Raw genomic sequence first — 22150 nt, 5'->3', positions numbered from 1 at the left:
CAAGGGCTACAGACCTCCCTCAGCCCAGCAGAATCAGACCCTCACCAGTGTCACCTTAGTCCAGAGCTCTCCTCGCGCTCTCCAAGCTCCCCACAATGGACAGCTCCTCCATCCAGCCAGGAGTTGGCCCACTTCACACCTTTAGGAGCTACTATTCCTTCAGGTCATCAGTGTGTGTCCCAGGAAGCTGTGGCCCAGCTAGACCCCCATGGAGAGAGAAGGAGCGTCCCTCTCACCAGGCATCACTCACTCTGCACCCTCTCCAGCCCCTCAATCCTTTCCTGGAGCCTTCTGGCAGGAACAGAACGAAACCTTCTCAGAGCATTTGAGAACACTGGAAAGACCCTCTGTGTCACAAAGGGAAATAATACCCTGGTTTGGGGACCTCTAGGTGTCTGTGTGGTGCTGACAGACCTGCTGCTGAAACTGTGCTCCACAGCCCTGTATGATCAGCATCACCTGAGGGCTAGTTAGATGCAGACTCGCGGGTCCACCCCACACCTGCTGAGGCAGACTCTGCGCTTTAACGGAATCTGCAGACCCTCTGTGTGCACAAGAGAGGAGAAGAGTCTACCCCAGCCCACATTATGGGGTCTCAGCCTGGCTGGGCATACGTTACCTGGGAAGCTGCTGAAACAGCATTTATAAGGTGTCATCTGTGCATTCACAGTCTTTATAAAGTTCCACAGTGATTCCAATGCACAGTGTGGGTGACATTCCTGTGACAAGGGTTCGTGATGTAGCCGCAGGGCTCCTGCTCTAAAGGGAAAACCCAGAAGGGGAAGCGGAGGCTGTGGGGGAGAGGCTGACTGTGCACCCCAACTGCGAACTGTGGGCAATGCCCAGGACACCGAGCCCCAGGGCTGTGCTCCCCCCAACCAATGGCAAATTGTGTGTGTGTGTTTCTAGGCTGAGAAGTCAAGCTGAAAAAGGCAGAAAGAGCAGCGGTTCACAGGGAAATGAATTGTAAACAGAAAGGGAAGGGGGAGAAGGGCACTAGGCAGGCAGGAATGAGAGGGGAGGGAGAGGGAGGGTTCTGGGCACAGACCCCGCCCCTGGCCCATGTGACCCAGCAAAGTACTCCTGCCTCAGGAGGAGGCCCAGCACAGAGGGAGGAAGGACAGCAGAGCTCACACATCAGACAGCAGTGCTTGTGAGCGTTTTGGGAGCTGAAGCTCTTCTCACAGAGGGAGGGACACAGCAGACAGCAGACACCATGGAGCCCCGCTTAGCCCCTGCCTGCAGAGGGTGCATCCCCTGGAACGGGCTCCTGCTGGCAGGTGAGAGGGGACAATTTTCAGGGTGTGGGCAGAGGTGGGAGAACAGAGACTGGCTGAGGTCTCTGGGGGAGACAGGGCTCTGAGAGGGGCCAGAGGGCTTCTGTTTGGACCTGAGGGGAGAGGACATGGGAGCAGGGGAGGGGGGGAGGGACTGAGCAACAGGAAAAGCTCAATGAAGTGGGATTGGCGAGGGGCAGGAAAACCTCAATTACTGTACATTTTCCAAATTATTCATCACTGAGCAGTAATTTTTCAAAACTGATGACAATAACAATTTATGTCAGGGTGTCAATCCAGAAAAAAATGCAACCAAGAAGCTAAACACTGTCCTTACCCACCACCCTTAGAAACTGACAAATAAACACCAGGCGGTAGGGCTTCCCTGGTGGCGCAGTGGTTGAGAATCCGCCTGCCGATGCAGGGGACACGGGTTCGTGCCCTGGTCCGGGAAGATCCCACATGCCGCGGAGCGGTTGGGCCCGTAAGCCATGGCCGCTGAGCCTGCGTGTCCGGAGCCTGTGCTGCACAACGGGAGAGGCCACAACAGTGAGAGGCCTGCGTACCGCAAAAAAAAAAAAAAACACCAGGCGGTGGAGGCCCTGGGAACACTCATTCCTTCCTCACCTGGTATTTGAAGCCTGGTCCAGGCCCTGGGTTACAACCAGGATCAGACAAGTCCCTGCCGTCCCAGAGCTCACACTCTATGGGGAGGAAGACAGACAAGCAAAGAGATCTAGAATGTGCTGTCAGGTGCTGACAAGTGTCATGAAGGAAACGGAGCAGGGAAAGGTCAGACAGTGAAGACGGAGGGTCTTTGGAGCAGGTGTCAAGGAGGGCAGCTCCCAACAGGCCCCTGAGTGAGCAAGCGTGTGAGGGCAGCAAGGGAGTGAGCCAGGGAGACACCTGGGGAAACCGAGGAAATAACGAGCTCAAAGGGGCTGAAGTAATGGGGGTCATGCTGCTGACCCTGAACCTGTAGCAAACACACACGCGCGCGCGCGCACACACACACACACACACACACACACACACACACACACACAGACAAACAAAAACACACACCAAAGCTGAGGGATGAAGAGACCTGCTCAGGACCCAGGGCCCCATTTTTCCATCCCAACACATAGGTCAGAATATTAATTTCTCTCTCTTCCCGCCCAGTCTCACTCGTAACCTTCTGGAACCTGCCCACCACTGCGCAACCCACTATCGAACTGGTGCCCTTCAATGCTGCAGAAGGCATGGATGTTCTTCTACTTGTCCACAATGTGACAGGGGATCTTCTAGGCTATGGCTGGTACAGAGGAGAAGGGGTAGAGAGCAACCAACTAATTGCATCATGTAGAACAGACGGTAGTGCAAATGCCACTGGGCCTGCACACAGCGGTCGAGAGACAATATACCTCAATGGATCCCTGCTGTTCCAGAACGTCACCCAGAACGACACAGGATACTACACCCTGCTCATTACAAAGAATGATTTACAGACTGAAAGTGTAACTGGACAACTCCGCGTATACCGTGAGTGATTCCTCTCTGACCTCTGGGTGTTGGGTGGGGTGAATTCTATTCACACGCAGAGGACTGACAGGCCTGGACTGTGTCTCCATCCCCCTCTGTATTACATCCCAGGTTGGGGTTTGAACATTTAGTGCAGGACACACACACAGTGGATACAGACTTCAAAGGATCAGAATTCTTTCGCAGAATCCGGACCCCGAAGACATTCTGTGCAGAAAGAAGGACCAGGCTGATGGGAGTAACCCAGCAGAGGGAGATCAGCCTCAGTTCAACCCCCTGGGCCCCCCCCTGTGCCCATGACGCTGAGGAAGACCCTGTAGGACTCAGTATGGGACTGGCCTGAGGGCCCCCTGGGACCCCCACAGAGAAGCTCAGCCCCGGGAAGCCCCTGCCCAGCTTCTCAGCTCTCGCCTCCAGCGACCCCGGAGAATACTTGCCACTGTTGGGTTTTAGCCTCCTGGACGGGGTTGACCGGGAGCGATGATTTCCCAGCCGCCTGAGTCCCAAGGCTTCAGAGCTGGTCACCAGCCAGGGCTCAGCCCCAAGAGCCACATTTGAGCAGGGGTGGAGTCTGGGCCTTCACCTGAGACTCAGCATGGAGAGCAAGACGGGCTAGATCCCCAGGTTATCAGCCGACCACCTGGGGGACTCAGGAGACTCCAGAGGAAGGTCGGCATCCTCAGGGAGGAACAGAGGAGAGAAGGTGCTCCTGGCAGCTCCCCGACCACCGGGGCACAGCCCAGGGAGCCCTCTCCTGTGGATGCAGCTAACAGTAGATGCAGTTTTTATGGTCAGCTCCTCTATGCTCAGCTTTAGGTCAGTTAGTTATTAATGATTTAAGGTTAATACACAGGCAACATGGCAATCCTGAGACAATTTACCATTTTTTCTATTTTAATGAGGAGAAACTGAGTTAAAGGGGATTACACTCACTGAATCAGAGTCACACAGACCACGACTGGCCAATCAGAGTCATGCCAAGATAACAGCCCCATCCTCTCCTCCATCCCGGGGGACTTGTTGTGCATCTTTGGACCCAGAAACCAGCTGTTGGTTCAGATCCTTTCTTCTTGGGCATCCCCAGCTCAGAGGGAGACTCTGGCACAGAAAGTGAAAGGAAATGGAAACTTAATCCTGTTTACTCTAGAACTAAATTACCTGCATCAATGATCATAGTCAGTGACAGGAATGTCCAGGCCTTCCCTCTTCAGGTAGCCAATGCACAAGTTCCTTGCGCTGGATGAGAAAGCATTTATTTGTTTGTTTCCTAACGTGCTGGGTGTCACTCCCGCTGGAATAACATGGAAAGGACTCGGTTTCCTCACTCTCCAACCTACACCTGCAACCAGCACAGGGCCCAACAGGTAAACTCTCAACCTTTCTTTGATGAAGGAAGGATGGAAGGAATAAGAATGAATGAATGACCTATAATCTCTTCAGGCACTGGAATCTGGATGCAGAATCCTAGGAGGTACTGGCCACACCTACTCCCTGTCTCTCCAGGGACGGGACCCATGTTCCATCCTCTGACCACCCTCCCCTAAAGCACGTTGGGAGCCAGGTCTCACGGTGACTGTGGGGCTGCTCGGCCATGGGAGGGTTTTCCAGGGCTGCAGGGGTCCTGCCTCTGGGCAGCAGTGGGGCTCTTGGATCTTTGATCTTTGAAGGCACTTGTAACCCCCATTTTGAAGTCACTTGTAAATGGACATTTTTTGCTCTCTCTGCTGCTTCCACGTCTCTCATCTTCCTCCTCCTTCTTTCCAGCCGGGACTGGCCCTGCTCTGCACAGCTCCCCTACCCTTAAGCCTTCCACAGATACTCCCGCAAATGGCTGACTGCCCTGTTCCCGTCCTGCTAACACCTGTGGCCACGCCCACCCTCCCGGGCAATAGTAAAGGACACAGAAATCAGTGGGAGCAGCAGCCTCTGCGAGGCTCCAACATGAGCCAGTTTCCCCAGGTCACCAGGAGAATGAGCTCCCACCTTGCCCTGGTCCAGGGCTCTTTCCCTCCAGGATGCCAACAGGTGGAACACACCACGTAACAGGCTTACGCAACCCCTGAATCTAAGCCCTACGTGACTCAACCAGGGAGTCAAAGGCAGAAAGACAGGTCTGCAGTCCCCAGTGGCTCACTTCACCTCTTTGATTTGTGACTCACACTCTCGTGCTTCTGTGAGCCTCCCGTTCCTCTCAGTGGTTCCCGAGACCTTCCCAGGGTGGGGCTGACAGACCCTGTGCCATCTGACAGCTGTACTGCCTATTTCATTGCCCGTGTGTCCTCATGATGGTACCTGTATCATAGGGCTCTCCGACGATGAGGTGCCCAAGCCACTGTCCTTTCACTTAGACTTGGCCCAACTCACACAAATTTGATCCAGCTGTGTTTCCTGAGGTAGAAAGAAAAGAAAACATGCCACATGCCAGTGGTGGGCCTCCTCCCCATTTGCCTGACTGTCCACAGAAATTGGTGACAGGGACCTCGTCTCCTAAAGTTATTAACATAACACAGAACGTTTCTACTAATTTAAATCACTCCTCTCTTTATAAAACAGAGACTCAGACCTCTCCCCAGTCAATTCTGTCCAAGACTAAGGGCAGAGACATTGGTTCTGCTGCCAAAGCCAGCCAGCTCCTGCGTGTCCCCCTCACTCTTTTTTTTAAAAAAAAATATTTATTTATTTATTTATTTAGGCTGGGTCTTAGTTGCGGCATGCAGGATCTTTTAGTTGTGGCAGGCGGGCTTCTTAGTTGCGGCATGCGAACTCTTAGTTGTGGCATACATGCAGGATCTAGTTCCCCGACCAGGGATTGAAGCCGGGCCCCCTGCATTGGGAGCGCAGGGTCTTACCCACGGGACCACCAGGGAAGTCCCTCCCCCTCACTCTTTTCTAATCATTCCTTGGACTCGCCTAGCTTTTATGGGGTCACTGTCTTGTCAATCACCTTTAACACCTGGGCAGAACTGCCCCACCTCATGGCCCTGCAGCCTGAATACTGGACTGACCACCAGGCTTGCTCTGGGTCGCCCCGTGTGTTATTTCTGCTCAAACACCCAGTTCCAGGCCACGCTGCCCAGTCTTCTTGGGGTTTAAGGACTATGGGATGGCCCATCATTACCTATCTCTAGGGAACCTTGGAAATCGAGGACTCAGTGAAAACACATCTCCACCAGGCAGTGTAGGTCTGTGCAGCTTGAAGGGTCTCAGGACCTGCATGTTCCAGGTGAACACCCCAAGGTCAGTCAGGTCGTCACCTGGTCAGTAAAAAACTGAATGAGGAAGCAAGGGGTCTCTGATTTCCAGGCCTATGTTACTGCTATCAAACCTTGATACATGACAGACACTTGAGGAAGTCTGTGCTTTCTCTCAGACATAGAGCAGGTGGCCTTATATTCTCTGAGTTCAGATGTTCATGCATTTGTCTTGTGATACAAAGACCTGCCTTACTCTTTAAGGACTCAGGTTGGCTCAAAGGTGAGAAATGCCAGCTCTGATTGAAGATGCTATTGGAGGAATCCAGGTATAAAAGGGGCAGTGTTCTCTCTGTTGTCTTCACAGCGGTGTTACCCTCACCCGTCATCACCAGCAACAACTCCAGCCCCGTGGAGCAGGACACTGTAGTGTTAACATGCGGACCTGAGACTCAGAACACCTACATGTGGTGGATCAACAATCAGAGCCTCCCCAACAGCACCAGGCTGGAGCTGTCTGAGGACAACAGGACTCTCACTTTATTCCGTGTCACAAGGGATGACACAGGACCCTATATGTGTGAAACTCGGAACCCAGTGAGTGTCAGCCGCAGTGACCCGTTCACCCTGAATGTCATCTGTGAGTAACCTCTGTTCCTATGTGCCCCAGGCAGCCCGACTGAATCTCCACTGCCAGAGGCCAGACCGCACCCATCCCGCTCAGGTCCGGGTACATGGACCCTCACCCCGGGATATCAGGCTGGCCATGACTTCCTGTCCCAGGCAAATCTGGGCAGGCCCAGCCTTGAGCCAAGACTGGGAGGCAACGGCTGCTCCTGTCTTGAGAGGCTCAGGGTCACCATCCTCTGATGGGAGAAAAAGTTAATGTCTCAGACTCAGGATGAGTGAAAATGAGGGGTAGTTATTGTTGGGGAATTTTAAAACAAGACTGTCCTTGGCTCAGAGGGATACTTAACCCTTCTACAGTCCAGGAGACTGTGTTGGGCCAGTCTAAGAAATTACTTAACAGGAAGTAGATGCCTCCCCTACTTTATGGAAAGTTCCCTTGGCCCCAGAGATGCACAGAGCTGGCAAGCCTGCCTTCCCCAGTGTACTCGGAAGTGTATATAAGGAATGGGACCTGAATTATTTTAAAGTCAAAGAACATTGTGGAAAAAGGTCAATGAAAGTTAATGAAAAATCCCACTTGATGTCGAAGATGCTAGACAGATGGGCTGAGAAGACGTGCCTAGTGCTGATACTACAGAGCTGTCCAGGGAGACTGGTCAGGGGTCATCCTGGGGTATCTGGCTTTCAGAGAGGAGTCGCAGCCCTCTCCTTGTGGATCGTCACCTGAAGAGAGACCCACGACCTTGTTCACAGGGTCAGGGCCATCCTCTGGGTCACCTTTACAGAGCTCACTGGGCCCCGGGAGTGGCTGAGACCTCTGAGGAAGGAGCGCGGCCCCAGGCCCCTGACCTATTCTCAGCCAGTCACCCCTCTGTCTCTCCACAGACCCAGTGGCACAGCCCTCCATCGAAGCCAGCAACACCACAGTCACAGAACATGAGAATACCGTGGTCCTGACCTGCCGCACAAATGACACTGGGATCTCCATATGCTGGTTCTTCAATGGCCAGAGTCTACTGCTCACAGAGAGGATGAAGCTGTCCCCAGACAACAGCACCCTCACCATCAACCCCGTCAGGAGGGAGGATGCCGGGGATTATCAGTGTGAGGTCTCCAACGAGGCCAATTCCAGCAAAAGTGACCCCCTCAGGCTGGATGTGAAATGTAAGTGACCACTCGCCCCATGCTACGTCTTCCCGGGAGGATTACTCTACAAACGGTGTGCAAAATGGATAGAGGTCACAGGGGGCAGAATATCAAATAAGAGACCATTACAGTAAACAGCAAAATAGATAAGAGCTTAATCTCTAAATCAAATATACTTAAGTTTCTTATCCTGGGTTTGGCATTTTAGTGTGACTTTCACAAGATTCTCCTTGTTTTGTTTTGGTTTTTTTGTTACCATTTTTTTTTTTTTTTGCGGTACGCGGGCCTCTCACCGTTGTGGCCCCTCCCGTTGCGGAGCACAGGCTCCGGACGCGCAGGCTCAGCGGCCGTGGCTCACGGGCCCAGCCGCTCCGCGGCATGTGGGATCCTCCCGGACCGGGGCACGAACCCGTGCCTACCGCATCGGCAGGCGGACTCTCAACCACTGCACCACCAGGGAAGCCCTGTTACCATTTTTAATGTGGTAAAATATACATAAGATATATGATTTTAGCCATTTTTAAGACTGCAGCTCAGTAGGAATAAGTACATTCATATTCTCATGCAATCATTACCACTATCCATCTAGAACTTTTTCACCTTACCATACTAAAACTCTGTACCCATTAAACAATAACTCCCCAGTCTCCCAACCCAAACCTTGGCAACCACCACTCTACTTTCTTTGTCTCTATGAATTTGACTATTCTAGTTATTTTGTATAAGTGGAATCATATAATAATTATCCTTTTGGGTCTGATTTATTTCACTTAGCATTGTGTCTTCAAGGTTCCATCCATGTTATAGCATATATCTGAATTTCATTCCTTTTAAAGACTGAATTATATTCCTTTGTATGTATATACCACATTTTGTTTATCATTCATACGTTGATTGTCTTTTAAATTGTTTCCACCTTTTGGCTATTGTGAATACGCCACTGTGAACATGGGTGTACCAATATCTGTTCAATCCCTGCTTTCAGTCTTTTGAGCACACACCCAGAAGTGGATTTGTTGGGTCAAATGGCAATTCTTTGGTCAACTGTTTGATGAACTGACATACCATTTTCCACAGTGGTTGCACCATTTACGTTCCCACCAGCAATGCACAAAAGTTCCAATTTTTCCACATCCTTGCAAACACTTGTTGTTTTCTGTTTTTTTTTTTAATAGCCATTCAAAAGGGTGTGAAGTGATATCTCACTGTGGTTTTGATTTGCATTCCCCTAATTATTGGTGATGTTGAGCATCTTTTCATGTGCTTATTGGCCATTTGTATATCTTTCAAAAAAATTTTATTGGAGTATAGTTGATTTACAATGTTGTGTCAGTTTCAGGTGTACAGCAAAGCGATTCAGTTATACATATTCATATATTCATTCTTTTTCAGATTCTTTACCCATATAGGTTATTACAGAATATTGAGTTCCCTGTGCTATACAGTAGGTCCTTGTTGGTTATCTATTTTATATATAGTAGTGTGTATATGTTAATTCCATGCTCCTAATTTTTCCCTCCCCCCCGGACGTTTCCCCTTTGGTAACCATAGGTTTGTTTTCGAAATCTGTGAGTCTGTTCCGGTTTTGTAAATAAGTTCACTTGTATTTGTATCATTTTTTAAAAATTACATTCCACTTACGAGTGATATCATATCATATTTGTCCTTCTCTGTCTGACTTACTTCACTTGGAATGAGAATCTTGAGGTCCATCCATGTTTTTGCAAATGGCATTATTTCATTCCTTTTTTTTTTACAGCCGAGTAATATTCCATCGTGTGTATATGTACAACATCTTCTTTATCCATTCCTCTGTCAATGGACATTTAGGTTGCTTCCATATCTTGGCTATTGTAAATAGTGCTGCAGTGAACATTGGGGTGCTTGTATCTTTTCGAATTATAGTTTTCTCCAAATATATGTACTCATATGTATATGAGTGGGATTGCTGGATCATATGGTAGTTCTATGTTTGTTTTTTAAGGAACCTCCATACTCTTCTCCATAGTGGTTGTACCAATTTACATTCCCACCAACAGTGTAGGAGGGTTCCCTTTTCTCCACACTCAATCCAGCATTTATTGTTTGTAGACTTTTTTTCTTTTTTATTATTATTTTATTTACTTATTTATTTTATTTTTGGTTGAGTTGGGTCTTTGTTGCTGCACATGGGCTTTCTCTAGTTGTGGTGGGGGGGGCTACTCTTCATTACGGTACTCGGGCTTCTCATTGCGGTGGCTTCTTTTGTTGCGGAGCACAGGCTCTAGGCGTGCGGGCTTCAGTAGTTGTGGCTCGCGGGCTTGAGAGCGCAGCTCAGTAGCTGTGGCACACATGGGCTTAGTTGCTCCATGGCATGTGGGATCTTCCCGGACCAGGGCTCAAACCTGTGTCCCCTGCATTGGATTCGTAACCACTGCGCCACCAGGGAAGCCCAGTTTGTAGACTTTTGGATGATGGATGGCCATTCTGATCGGTGTAAGGTGATACCTCATTGTGGTTTTGATTCGCATTTCTCTGATAATTAGTGATGTTGAGCATCTTTTCATGTGCTTTTTGCCCATCTGTATGTCTTCTTTGGAGAAATGTCTATTTAGATCTTCTGCCCATTTTTTGAGTGGGTTGTTTGTTTCTTTGACATAGAGCTGCATGAGCTGTTTGTATATTTTGGAGATTAATCCCTTGTCGGTCACTTCGATTGCAAATATTTTCTCCCATTCTGTGGGTTGTCTTTTCATTTTGTTATGTTTCCTTTGCTGTGCAAAAGTTTTTAAGTTTAATTAGGTCCCATTTGTCAATTTTTGTTTTTATTTTCATTACTCTAGGAGCTGGATCAAAAGATATTGCTGCGATTTATGTCAAAGAGTGCTCAGCCTATGTTCTCCTCTAAGAGTTTTATAGTGCCCGCCCTTACATTTAAGTCTTTGATCGATTTTGAGTTAACTTTTGTGGATGGTGTTAGGGAGTGTTCTAATTTCATTCTTTTACATGTAGCTGTTCAGTTTTCCCAGAACCACTTATTGAAGAGACTGTTTCTTTGGAGAAATGTCTCTTCAGTTCCTCTGCCCATTCTTTTTAAAATTTATTTATTTAATTTATTTATTTTTGGCTGCCTTGGGTCTTCATTGCTGCATGTGGGCTTTCTCTAGTTGCGGCGAGCGGGGGCTACTCTTTGCTGCGGTGCACGGGCTTCTCATTGCGGTGGCTTCTCTTGTTGCGGAGCACGGGCTCTAGGCTCACGGGCTCAGTAGTTGTGGTGCATGGGCTTAGTTGCTCCACGGCATGTGGGATCTTCCCGGACCAGGGCTCGAACCCGTGTCCCCTGCATTGGCAGGTGTATTCTTAACCACTGCGCCGCCAGGGAAGCCCTCCTCTGCCCATTTTTACGCTGGGTTGTTGTTGTTGAGTTGTAATAATTCTTTGCATATTCTGGATGTTAATCCATTAACAGATATATATGTTTTGCAAATATGTTCTACCATTCCGTGGGTTGTCTTTTCACTTTGATGCATAAAAGTCTTTTAATTTGATGAAGTCCAATTTACTGATTTTTTTTTTATTCCTTGCCTGTGCTTTTGGTTTCCTATCCAAGAAATCATTGCCAAATCCAGTGTCATGAACCTTTCAGCCTATGTTTTTCTTCTAGTTTTAGCTCTCATATTTAGATTTTTTTAATGCATTGTGAGTTAATTTTTTTTGTATATGGTGTTAGGTAAGGGTTCAACTTCTTTCTGTTGTATAAATATCTGGTTTTCCCAGTTCCATTTGTTGAAAAAACTCTCCCATATAATCATCTTGACACCCTTGTCAATGTCATCTGACCATATATACGAAGGTTTATTTCTGGGCTTACTATTCCATTGTTGTGCATGTCTGTCTTTATTCTAATACCACACTTTTGATTACTGTAGCTTTGCAACAAATTTTGAAATCAGGAAATGCGAGTCCTCCAACTCTGTTCTTCTTTTTCCAGATTTTTTTGGCTTTTAGGGGTCTCCTGAAATGCCATATGAATTTTAGGGCTGATTTTCTATTTCAGCAAAAAAAAAAAAAAAAAAAAAAAGAAAAAAGTCATTGGGGAATTTTGATAGGGATTGTGATGAATCTTAGATCACTTTGGGTAGTACTGTCATCTTAACCATGTTAAGTCTTCCAATCCATGGATATGGAATGTCTTTCCATTTATTTATGTCTTCTTCAATTTCTTTCAGCAGTGTTTATTTATAGTTTCTCAGTGTATAAATCTTTCACCTCCCTGGTTAATTCCTGAATATTTCATTATTTTTGATAGTACTGTAAATAAAATTTTCTTAATTTCCTTTTTTTTTTTTTTTTTTTTTTGGTATGCAGGCCTCCCTCTGCTGCGGCCTCTCCCGTTGCGGAGCACAGGCTCCGGACGCGCAGGCTCAGCGGCCATGGCTCACGGGCCCAGCCGCTCCGCGGCATGTGGGATCCTCCCGGACCGGGGCGCGAACCCGGTTCCCCTGCATCGGCAGGCGGACGCGCAACCACTGCGCCACCAGGGAAGCCCCTTAATTTCCTTTTTGAATGTTTCATTGTTTGTGTATAGAAACAACTGATTTTTTTTTGATAGTATTCATTTATTTTTTTTTGGTTTTGGCTGCACTGGGTCTTTGTTGCTGTGCACGGGCTTTCTCTAGTTGCGGCGAGCAGGGGCTACTCTTCATTGTGGTGCACGGGCTTCTCATTGTGGTGGCTCCTCTTGTTGCGGAGCACGGGCTCTATGTGCGTGGGCTTCAGTAGTTGTGGCACGCAGGCACAGTAGTTGTGGCTTGTGGGCTCTAAAGCACAGGATGAGTAGTTGTGGTGCATGGGCTTAGTTACTCTGCAGCATGTGGGATCTTCCCGGACCAGGGATCGAACCCATGTCCCCTGCATTGGCAGGAGGATTCTTAACCACTGCGCCAACAGGGAAGTCCCGAAACAACTGATTTTTACATGTTGATTAGTATTCTCCAGCTTTGATGAATTTGTTTGTTAGTTCTAACAGTTTTCTGGGGGATCTTTATGGTTTTCTACATATAAGGTCATGTTATCTGCAAACAGAGACAATTTTACTTTTCTTTTCCAATTTGGATGTCCTTTATTTCTTTTTCTTGCCTAATTGCTCTGGCTAATACATCCAATACTATTCTGAATAGAAGTGGAAAAAACAGGCATTGTTGTCTTGTTCCTGACCTTAGAGGAAGAACTTTCAGTCTTTCACCATTCAGGATGATGTTATCTGTGGATTTTTTATATATGGCCTTTATTATGTTGAGGTGGTTTCCTTCTTTTGCTAGTTTGGGTGTTTTCATCATGAAGGGTTAGTGGATTTTTGTCAAGTGTTTTTTATTGATTTAACCTCCTTACTTTATATGTCTATTCATAGTCTCTATTCCTTTGTGATTTCATCTTGGTAGCTTTCATGTTTCTAGGAATTTGTCCATTTTGTAGAAGTTATCCAATTTGTTGCCAAATGATTATTCATAGTACTCATATTTTGTAGAATTGGTAGTAATGTTCCCACATTCATTTCTGATTTTAGTAATTTGAATCTTCCTTTCTTAGTCAATCTAGTTAAAGATTTGTCAATTTTGTTAATATTTTTGAAGAGCCAAATATTGGTTTTATTGATTCTCTCTACTGTTTTTCCATTCTCTTATTTATTTATCTCCATTCTAATTGTTATTGTTTCCTTCATTCTGCTAGCTTTGGTTCATTTTTTTTTCCTTGTTTTGCTTTTCATGTCCCTTAAGTTGTAAATTCAGGTTGCTGATTTGAGATCTACTTTTTTAATGTAAGCATTTACAATTATAAATTCTTGCACAGGATTCTTGACTTCTCTGAGCCTCAGATTCCTCAACTGAAAATTGCAATAAAAGTACCTGCTTCATGGTTTTGTTTCAGATTTAATGTAATATTCAATTAAACCCACAGCAAAATACACACAAAGGAAAAATTTTCCAAAAATGTTAGCTGCTATAATTACTACTATTATCATTAGGCTATGTGAAGTCGGGTACTCCTAGAGTCAAGGACTACCTAACTCTAGATCCACCTCTTATTAGCCATATGACTTTGGGTTTTTCACTACTGGAATCCTCAGACTTTCCATCTGTAAAATGGAAATAATGTCTATCTGACAGGGTTATTATATGAATTAAATGAGATATATGGGAAATATTATATATAGCACAGAATCTGGCACATAGTAAGTACATCATAACAATAGCTAATATTAGCATTAATTTTCAATTTTGAGTTGAATGGTGAGGAAAACTGAAATAAAAAAAAGAACAAAGAGGCAAAAGGTATTATATATTTGGGGAAGGAAGGCATAACACAAAAGATCCATAGGAACATGTTACTGAGTAAATATAGAAGAGAGAAAAAAAGGAGTTGAGTGCAAAGTTTCACATCTAGTATGTTAGTTTTCATCCCGTGAGATGCAGCCCAGATGGGATTAGACATACAAGACATTCATTGGCAAAAATGCCTGTGAAGGAAAGTGGAGCAGGAGTGGGAGGAGCCTGGTAGGGTCCTCAGACCACGATGCATATTGGATCCCTGGGAAGGAGAAAGGGAAGGAGGAAGTTTTAGGCTGCAGTGCAGTTCTAAGAGAGTGTCTGCAAATCTGGTGAGGAGTCCTTGAACCAGAGTCACCCATCACAAAAAAATCATTTCTCGCAGAATTGGGATTGATTTCATATTCCTGCTGGGAACCTGTGTGAAGGGTGGTCTCTGTGCAGAGGGGCAGTGAATTCAGAGGGCCTTCCATCAATAAATCCCCACCAAGACACCTAACAGGCACATATTCAAGGCGGCCACACCTGGGCCACACCCAGAGAAAGATGTAATCATGAAAAGATGGGAAACTATAACATAGAAAAATAACCATCAGCGCTTCTTCCATTTCCAAAGCCTTCAAAAATATCTGAGTGCAGAAAGGCCACACTGGAATTGAGGCATGTCCGACCACCAACCTAGAAATACACTCAGAGAGAAAAAAATTACAAAAATGTAGTCAGCTAGTCACCTCACAGCAACCTTCCACAGAAATTTTATTCCGTGAAGGAACAAGTCGAGACTATTTCATATTGAGAGTTATTTCCCAGAGCACCCCCCACTGTAAAATAATGTCATCTTCATTGACTCTTCATTTTTCTTTCCATGACAGATGATTCAACACAAGTAAGTTCTTCTGGCCTCTCAGGTGGTGCTATTGCCGGCATCGTGATTGGAGTCGTGGCTGGGGTTGCTCTGATAGCAGCCTTGGTGTATTTTCTGTACATCAAAAAAACTGAAGGGTATGATGCCTTTCCTCTCATTCTGCTTTCTCCGAGGCTAACTGCCATGCTCGGGAGAGGGAAGGAGACTTCACCTCTGTCTCTGGACCTGGATCTGCTCCTCATTCTTCCTAAAGTCTTTCTTCTTGGCATTAATTCCTGTGGGTCGCTTCTTCCCTGGTCTTCATGCTTCATGCTTCATGTCTCTTGGACATCGTTAGTCCCATCCCCATCTGGTTTAGAGGGGGCAGAACCCATTATGTTCCTCTGTCCCCAGTCAGGGAAGCCAAGGTCCAAGAAGGAAAACTAATGAGGAGATGAAAGGAGAAGCAGGAGGAAGGGAGTCCCGTGCTCTGTCGACAACAGTAGCAGGAGGAGAGAGGGACAGGACAGGAAGAGAACCTGAGAAAAGCAGACACAACCAAAGGCCTCCTGGGCAACAAATAAAGTGACGAAAGAACAGCATCTATTTATAAAAGGGGAAAGGTGTCAGGGTAGAAATAGAAGCAGTTGGCATGAATGGCCCTAAATGTGAACAGCCAGTAAGCAGGAGAGGAGTAAACACTAGAAGGGATGATAGGTAGGTTGAAGAAGGAGGTCCTCAGAGGAAAGAGGACCAACCAAGGTATAAGTGAACATGGAGGAGCCCCAAGGAATCATGCTGACAGTGTCCTTCCTAATTCAAGGAGCAAAGACCCTGTGCCTGGGAATAGCAGTCACAGTGTCTGATATTTATTTAGGGCAAGTGACCAGCGCGATCTCACAGAGCACAAATCCTCAGACCACGACCAGAGTAAGTAAACCTGCTCACCCGGTGAGAGCTCGTATGTTCCACTACTACATACCCTGCCCTACCAGGGAATCCCGGATTGCCAAGTGAATCCCTACCTTCTGAATTATTAGAGGGGATCTCAGTTTCCCAATCTTAAACTGGCATAGGTCCTCACACCCTTCCTGCTGCAAAAGATTCCCCTGAGACGCAGCTGGGGGAGAGACACTCGCCCCTCCTAGGCCAGGCAAGCCAAGCAGGCCATGAGATGGACATGTTTCCAGGAGCCATTTCCTCATCCTACCTCCTTCTCCCTCCTGCCTCTATTACGGATGCGGGCATCTCCTTTGGTGAGACTTTCCCTGCCTTTGGTGCTCTGGGTACTGTGGGCCTCAATGCCCCTCCTTGCCACTGGAGCCTGCTGCTGAGACACACACCTGGGCAAAACTCAGGCCTTGTGAACTGGAAGAAATCTTCGGAAGTGCACTGAGGCCTCTCCCCACCCCTCCTTGGTCTAATGCCCTGGGGTCTGGACCGCAGACTGAGGGAAGCAAATTCCTTAAGTCTTAATCATGGGCCACCTCCCCACCCCACCCTCCCACCACCTGCCACCTGCCACCTCCTTCAGCTAGAAGCACAACAGCTTAGGAACACCACGTTCTGAGGCCATACGTCAGCTCTGCATTTTCATGGGTTGATAACTCTCCTTTGTTTCCCTAGGTCACAGCCATTCTGACAATTCACCTAACAAGGTAAGCACAGCCAGTTTCACTGGCTCCTTTTCTCATGGAAATATCTCTGTGTAGAATGGGTTATTCTTGAAGATACAAAAGTGAGATCAAGTTTGGGTCAAAGTTCCTCACTTCAGCAACAAACAAAGAAGTATACCCCCACCAGTCTACCTCATTGCAAGAGGTGAACTTGAATCCTGGCTGGGACCTTGGGCTGGTAACTTAACCTCTTTGATCCCCGGCTTTTTCATGTATAAAATGGACATGCTGCCTCCTTCAAAGAGAAGTTCAAGGAATTAAATGACATAACAAAGGTGAAGGACCTGACACAATGCCCAGCTCAAGGAAGGCACTAGATCATTCTCCCTCTCCTGCCCAATCTGACCCTGCTCTTACTATCGAATGATAATTTCCAATCTAATAGATCTGAGGTCTTAGTTCCTTTACTTTCTAATAATTGTACTGAATTTTTCTCATCTTAACCTTCAATAGAATATACATTTATATTGAAAAATGCTTCAATCATAAGTATATTTTAACAATGTTTAAGTTTCTATGAGTTGTACATACCTATGTAAACAGCACCCAAATCATTTTAAAAAAATCAACCCCCCCAACAAACACACACACAAAACGCTCCAGTTACTTCCCTCCAAAGAGTAATGACTATCCTTATTTCCAGTGCATTAGATTAGTTTTACCTGATTATGCACTTATATAAATGAAAAATACAGTGTATACATGTGTCTGGCTTCTTTGATTCAAAAATGTTTTGTGAGATTCATTCATATTGTTGTGTGCCTTTGTCGTTTATTTATTGTCATTGTTGTATCATCATATTCCATTGTAGCATTCCATAATCTATCTCTTCTAATGAACATTCAATTGGATGTTAGTAAGCAGAGAAAATGGGTAATAAAAGCCCTTCTCTGAACTAAAAGTTTCAAAGTGGTGAAAGCATGTGGTGCTGAACCACACTGGACAAGGTGAGGGCCTGGCCTACGACACTGATTTAATTGACTGCTGTTCATTCCTTTCAGATTGACGAAGTTGCATATTCTGCCCTGAACTTCAATGCCCAGGAATCAAAGAAACCAACTTCAGCCTCCCCATCAGCCACAGAAACAGTTTATTCAGAAGTGAAAAATAAGTAATGCAACCAGTCCTGCTCGCTGCACTTATTCCAAGCTTCTCATCCCCATCCCTAGGAGATCCCTTTGCCATCCGGGGAAAATGGGAATAGTGTCTTTCCCCGCCCTTTCGCCCCTAATGAGGCTCCTCCAGGCTGCCTGGTCACAGTCCTTTCCTTCAGTGTCAGTAGATGAAAAGGTACATCCAGGAGGAGGTCTGTAGGAAACCCAACCTTCCTTGTCATTGAACTTTGTCAAAGCACACCTTGGGAGAGAGTTGCCAGAACCTCCACGCCTCCCCATTTCCTGACCTAAACTGGTTTTAAACTTGCCTATTCAGAACACACTCATTCCTTCCCACCCCAGTCCTTTCATATTGGAGTTTAACTTGAATTTGCCATAACCTGGAAATTATGTCCTTGATCCACTGAAATGCATGTGCCAGAAAAGGAGAGGAAAAGGAAAAACTTCTCCTGCTCTCTGAAGCCCGGTGTGAACCCACCATTCACAGGAAAACACATACATAACCAATTCTGAACTGGGAAATTCTATACCTTTGTCCACTTTCAGGGTCGTCTACCTGCAGGACCAGGGCTAAACAACTTACTACTTAGCTAGAATACCACCTAAACCTTTGAAAGCCTGTCTTCAGAGAACCTACTAGAAGCAACTAGAAAACAACTTCTCAAAGTCCATAAGTGAATCCTAATGGAAATTGCAAAAAATGCACATACTGTTTTAATAACTTTATGGGCTCATTAAAGGAAATGCTCAGAGATGGAGGGATTATCGCTTTAGAAGACAATCAGCTCTTAACAGAGACAATCTGCTGGGATTTGGGAAAGGAATCAGAAAGTTACCCTGCAGAGATTATTTAAATAATGGTTAAAGAATGTACAATTTGGGGTATTGGGTTTTTTCCTTCCTTCTGAGACATTCGCCATTTAAATTTTTGTAATTGTTTGTTTATGTGAAAGGGGTTATGTTTACTTAATTTGCTGTGTAAGCCAATCTGACTGCCTTAGGTGAAAGAAGACACCAAAACCCCTCAAGTCCCTCTGGCCAGGAGCTCCTCAAGCCTTTTATGTCAGGGGCTCCAAAAAGAAGATAAGAAGAAGCAGTTTTCTACATTCATGGCCAGAAAGGGATCTCGCTCAGTTTCTAGGCATCTCAGACCAACCATCAGCGCCATTCTATTCCATGTTTCTGCCTGTGCACGTTCCATCTGCCCCGCTCCCCTTCTCAGGAAACCTTGGCCTCTGCTAAGGTGTGTTTGGTTCTTGGGAAGCAGGAGCCCCTGGCGGGGACACGACCACCCACGCAGTTGGCATCGTTTACAAGCTGCACTGGTGCCAATGCTCCTCGGGACACCAGGGGAGGATTATAACTCAGCGCTTGGCTTCGTGAAAGCCTCTGAAATTTGTTTTCTCCCAGGGGGTCTATGAGACCCAATGTGTCAGCATAAAAAGGAAGGGCAGGAGAAGGAGAGGCACGTCTACTTCCCACCCAGCCTCCTTCTGCATGGATGGAACCTCCTTGAGGCTGTTGAGAGAAGGGTTTTATTCCATATTCATTACTTGATCTAATGCTGTGTGGAACTGGCCCCCTCAGAGAGGGTTGGTTGGGAGTTCTCTGTACTCAGGGACCTCTTTCAGGGTTTTTTAACCCTGACACAGACTGTATATACCTCCCCTCATCCACGCTATTCTGTGTAATTTAATTTTGCCTGGCTAAGGCCGCTTCTGAATTATTTGTAAAATTTGCTCTATATTTATAATAAAAATTATATATCAGGCATCAACATGCTGCCTCACAGTTGGTATTATTTGCTACAATGTTTTCTTTACAGGCAGAAGAAACAGAAATTGCTTAATAGGGAGTCAGCGTGAGCCTATTTCTAAGTCCACATGGTATGTGATCTAGCGATCAGAGAATTCGCTAAATTCATTTGCACACCTGCTCACAAAGTGAGTCTATCTAGAGCAACAAGCCACAGCTCCAACCTGCCTGGAAGAAACTGCCTGTCTTCCTCTGGGACAGAAGACGATTTCATGAGTAGATCTCCTGGCCTCTTTACTAGGGACAAATCACACTTCCCACGCAGATGGCTCCAGTGAATCAGATGCAGCGATACAGCTTTCACTCCAACAGTCTCCACGGCTTCAGGGTATAGAAATCTCTCTAGCACCCTCCCTCTTCCTTGTACCCTGTTCCTTTCTTTCTGCCCCTCAGAGGGTCAGAGCTCTTCTAACCTGGATAACCTTCATTCCTTAATTAACCTGATATCTCATTTCCTTCACTTCCAAGCAATTGAAACGTGTGCTGTCTTTCTCCTTCCTCATGTCCTGGTTTCTCCTGGCCCTCTGCAGTGGTGGTTCCCTTCCCAAGACCACCGGAAGCAGCAGAAGATCAGCACCCATCTCTTGGCCAATTCAAAGGTACTTTCACTGTCCTCACATTGCTCACTTTCACAACATCTGAGACCACACACAACTTTTTCCTTCTGGACACTCTCCTCCTACCAGCCCCACCTGTTCATTGCACCCCGACGTCAGATTTCCTACTCAGACCTGCCTGTCTCGCTCCACTCCACCCTCCTGCCACAGCTTCCATGACCTCTCTGCAGGCGGCTCCTTCATCTATATCTCTAGCCCGTTCTGCTTCCCAGAACTCATGACACTCACGTCCAAATACCTTCTGAGATCGCTCCCCGCCTGAACTGGCTTTCCCCCACAGGCCACTCACTCCTCCCAGCGACGCCACTGCTTCCTCAGCCCTTGCTCTTTCGTTTCCTAGATTCAATACATCGTCGAAGCCTGTTGATTCCTTGTTTAACAACCTCAGTTATGTCATTCCCTCCATTCCCATACGCCTAAATAACCCAGGCCCTCAACACCTCTGCTGGAAGTACTAAAGTTAGCGGAGTTAGCATCTCGCCACAACTAGGGCGCCTGCTGGCCACTGGTGGGGAACTCTGACCCCCAAGGAGACGGGAGGAACCCCAGAGTGAACCGGTAGGATGTAGGGGGACCAAGGGGGGAGGAGAAGTGAAGGCCAGACAAGATCGGCACCCCTGAGGCCGGGGAGATCAGGAGAGGCAGGTGGGAGGGACTCTCCGGGAAGAGCGGGAGAGGAGTGGAGGGCATTTGCCCCGCCCACTTGGGCCCTGGGGAGCCTGCTGAGTTCGCAGGCGGATCTCCTGCCCTCTAAACCCCTCTCCAGGCCACGTGGGTCCTTGGGGGCATAGAAGGGAGACGGGGGACATCAGGAGAGGCAGGCAGGAGGGGCCCTCTGGGAGGAGCAGGAGAGGTGCAGGGGGCGATTGCCCTGCCCACTCAAGCCCAGGAAGCCTGCTGGGCTCCCAGGTGAGGTCCCCCACCCTCTGATACCAGGGGTGGGGGGCACGCCTGTGCCCCTTCTGTTCTGTTGAGACTAAGCCCCACCCCCACAGCCCCCAGGGCCTTTTCCAGCCCTATGGGTCCTAAGCATAGCCCCGCCCACTGCCCAAACCTCACCGTTGCTTAGGTCCCGCCCTCCACAGCCAAGGCCTTTTCCCCCTTTTTTTTTTTCTTTTTTTCTTTTCCCTCCTCCTCTTTTTTACTATTGTGGTACTGTTGCACCTTCTGGTTGTTGATTCATCTATATTTCTATATTTTTATTTTGATATTCTTTCTAACGTGTCTGTTACTTTCCTAGTCTAATTTTATTTTGTACTTTGCTATTGTTCTCTCTTTTTTTTTTTTTGCCAACCCCCCCCCCCCCAACGCGGCTTGAAGGATCTTGATTCACGAGCTGGGGGTTGGGCTGAAGCTCCTGGGGTGGGAGCTCCCTGTTGGAAGCCCTGGACAGAGAATCTCAGAGCCCAGGGAATATTCATCAGAGTGAGGTTTCACGGAGGTCCTCATCTCAGCACCAAGACCCAGCTCTCCCCAACAGCCTACAAACTCCCGTGTTGGAAGCCTCAGGCCAAGCAACCAGTAAGACAAGAACACAATCCCACTCATTAATAAATGAAGAGGAAATAGGCAATCTACCTGAAAAAGAATTCAGAGTAATGATAATAAAGATGATCCAGAGGGCTTCCCTGGTGGCGCAGTGGTTGAGAGTCCGCCTGCCGATGCAGGGGACACGGGTTCGTGCCCTGGCCTGGGACGATCCCACATGCCGCAGAATGGCTGGGCCTGTGAGCCACAACTACTGAACCTGCGCGTCTGGAGCCTGTGCTCCACAACGGGAGAGGCAGCGACAGTGAGAGGCCTGCGCGCCGCAATGAAGAGTGGCCCCCGCTCGCCTCGACTGGAGAAAGCCCTCGCACAGAAACGAAGACCCAACACAGACAAAAATAAATATTAAATAAATAAATAAATAAATAAATAAATAAATAAATAAATAAATAAGATGATCCAGAATCTCGGAAATAGAATGGAAGCATGGATTGAGAAAATACAAGAAATGTTTAACAAAGA

At 47.0% G+C, this 22150-nt stretch overlaps 1 protein-coding gene across 1 annotated transcript; it reads left to right on the top strand.

Moving 5' to 3' along the window:
- The first annotated feature begins 937 nt into the window (after positions 1-937).
- On the top strand, positions 938-19376 carry CEACAM1 (CEA cell adhesion molecule 1). Its single transcript, XM_024132797.3, has 8 exons — positions 938-1280; positions 2442-2801; positions 6360-6632; positions 7508-7786; positions 14946-15075; positions 15795-15847; positions 16544-16575; positions 17595-19376. The coding sequence occupies exons 1-8, from the start codon at positions 1217-1219 to the stop codon at positions 17706-17708; spliced, it is 1305 nt and encodes a 434-aa protein (XP_023988565.1). The 5' UTR covers positions 938-1216; the 3' UTR covers positions 17709-19376.
- Positions 19377-22150: the final 2774 nt, after the last annotated feature.

This window comes from Physeter macrocephalus, chromosome 17, assembly GCF_002837175.3.
Source record: "Physeter macrocephalus isolate SW-GA chromosome 17, ASM283717v5, whole genome shotgun sequence".
Lineage (NCBI taxonomy): Eukaryota > Metazoa > Chordata > Mammalia > Artiodactyla > Physeteridae > Physeter > Physeter macrocephalus.
The sequence above is the reverse complement of the archived record's forward strand: the minus strand, read 5'-3'. Positions and strand labels throughout refer to the sequence as shown.

Excerpts from the sequence above, each read along its gene's own strand:
- CEACAM1 (XM_024132797.3), top strand. The coding sequence starts at position 1,217 with ATGGAGCCCCGCTTAGCCCCTGCCTGCAGAGGGTGCATCCCCTGGAAC. Across the intron at positions 1,281-2,441 it reads GAACGGGCTCCTGCTGGCAG|TCTCACTCGTAACCTTCTGG; the intron begins GTGAGAGGGGAC and ends CTTCCCGCCCAG. Across the intron at positions 15,848-16,543 it reads ATCCTCAGACCACGACCAGA|GTCACAGCCATTCTGACAAT; the intron begins GTAAGTAAACCT and ends TTGTTTCCCTAG.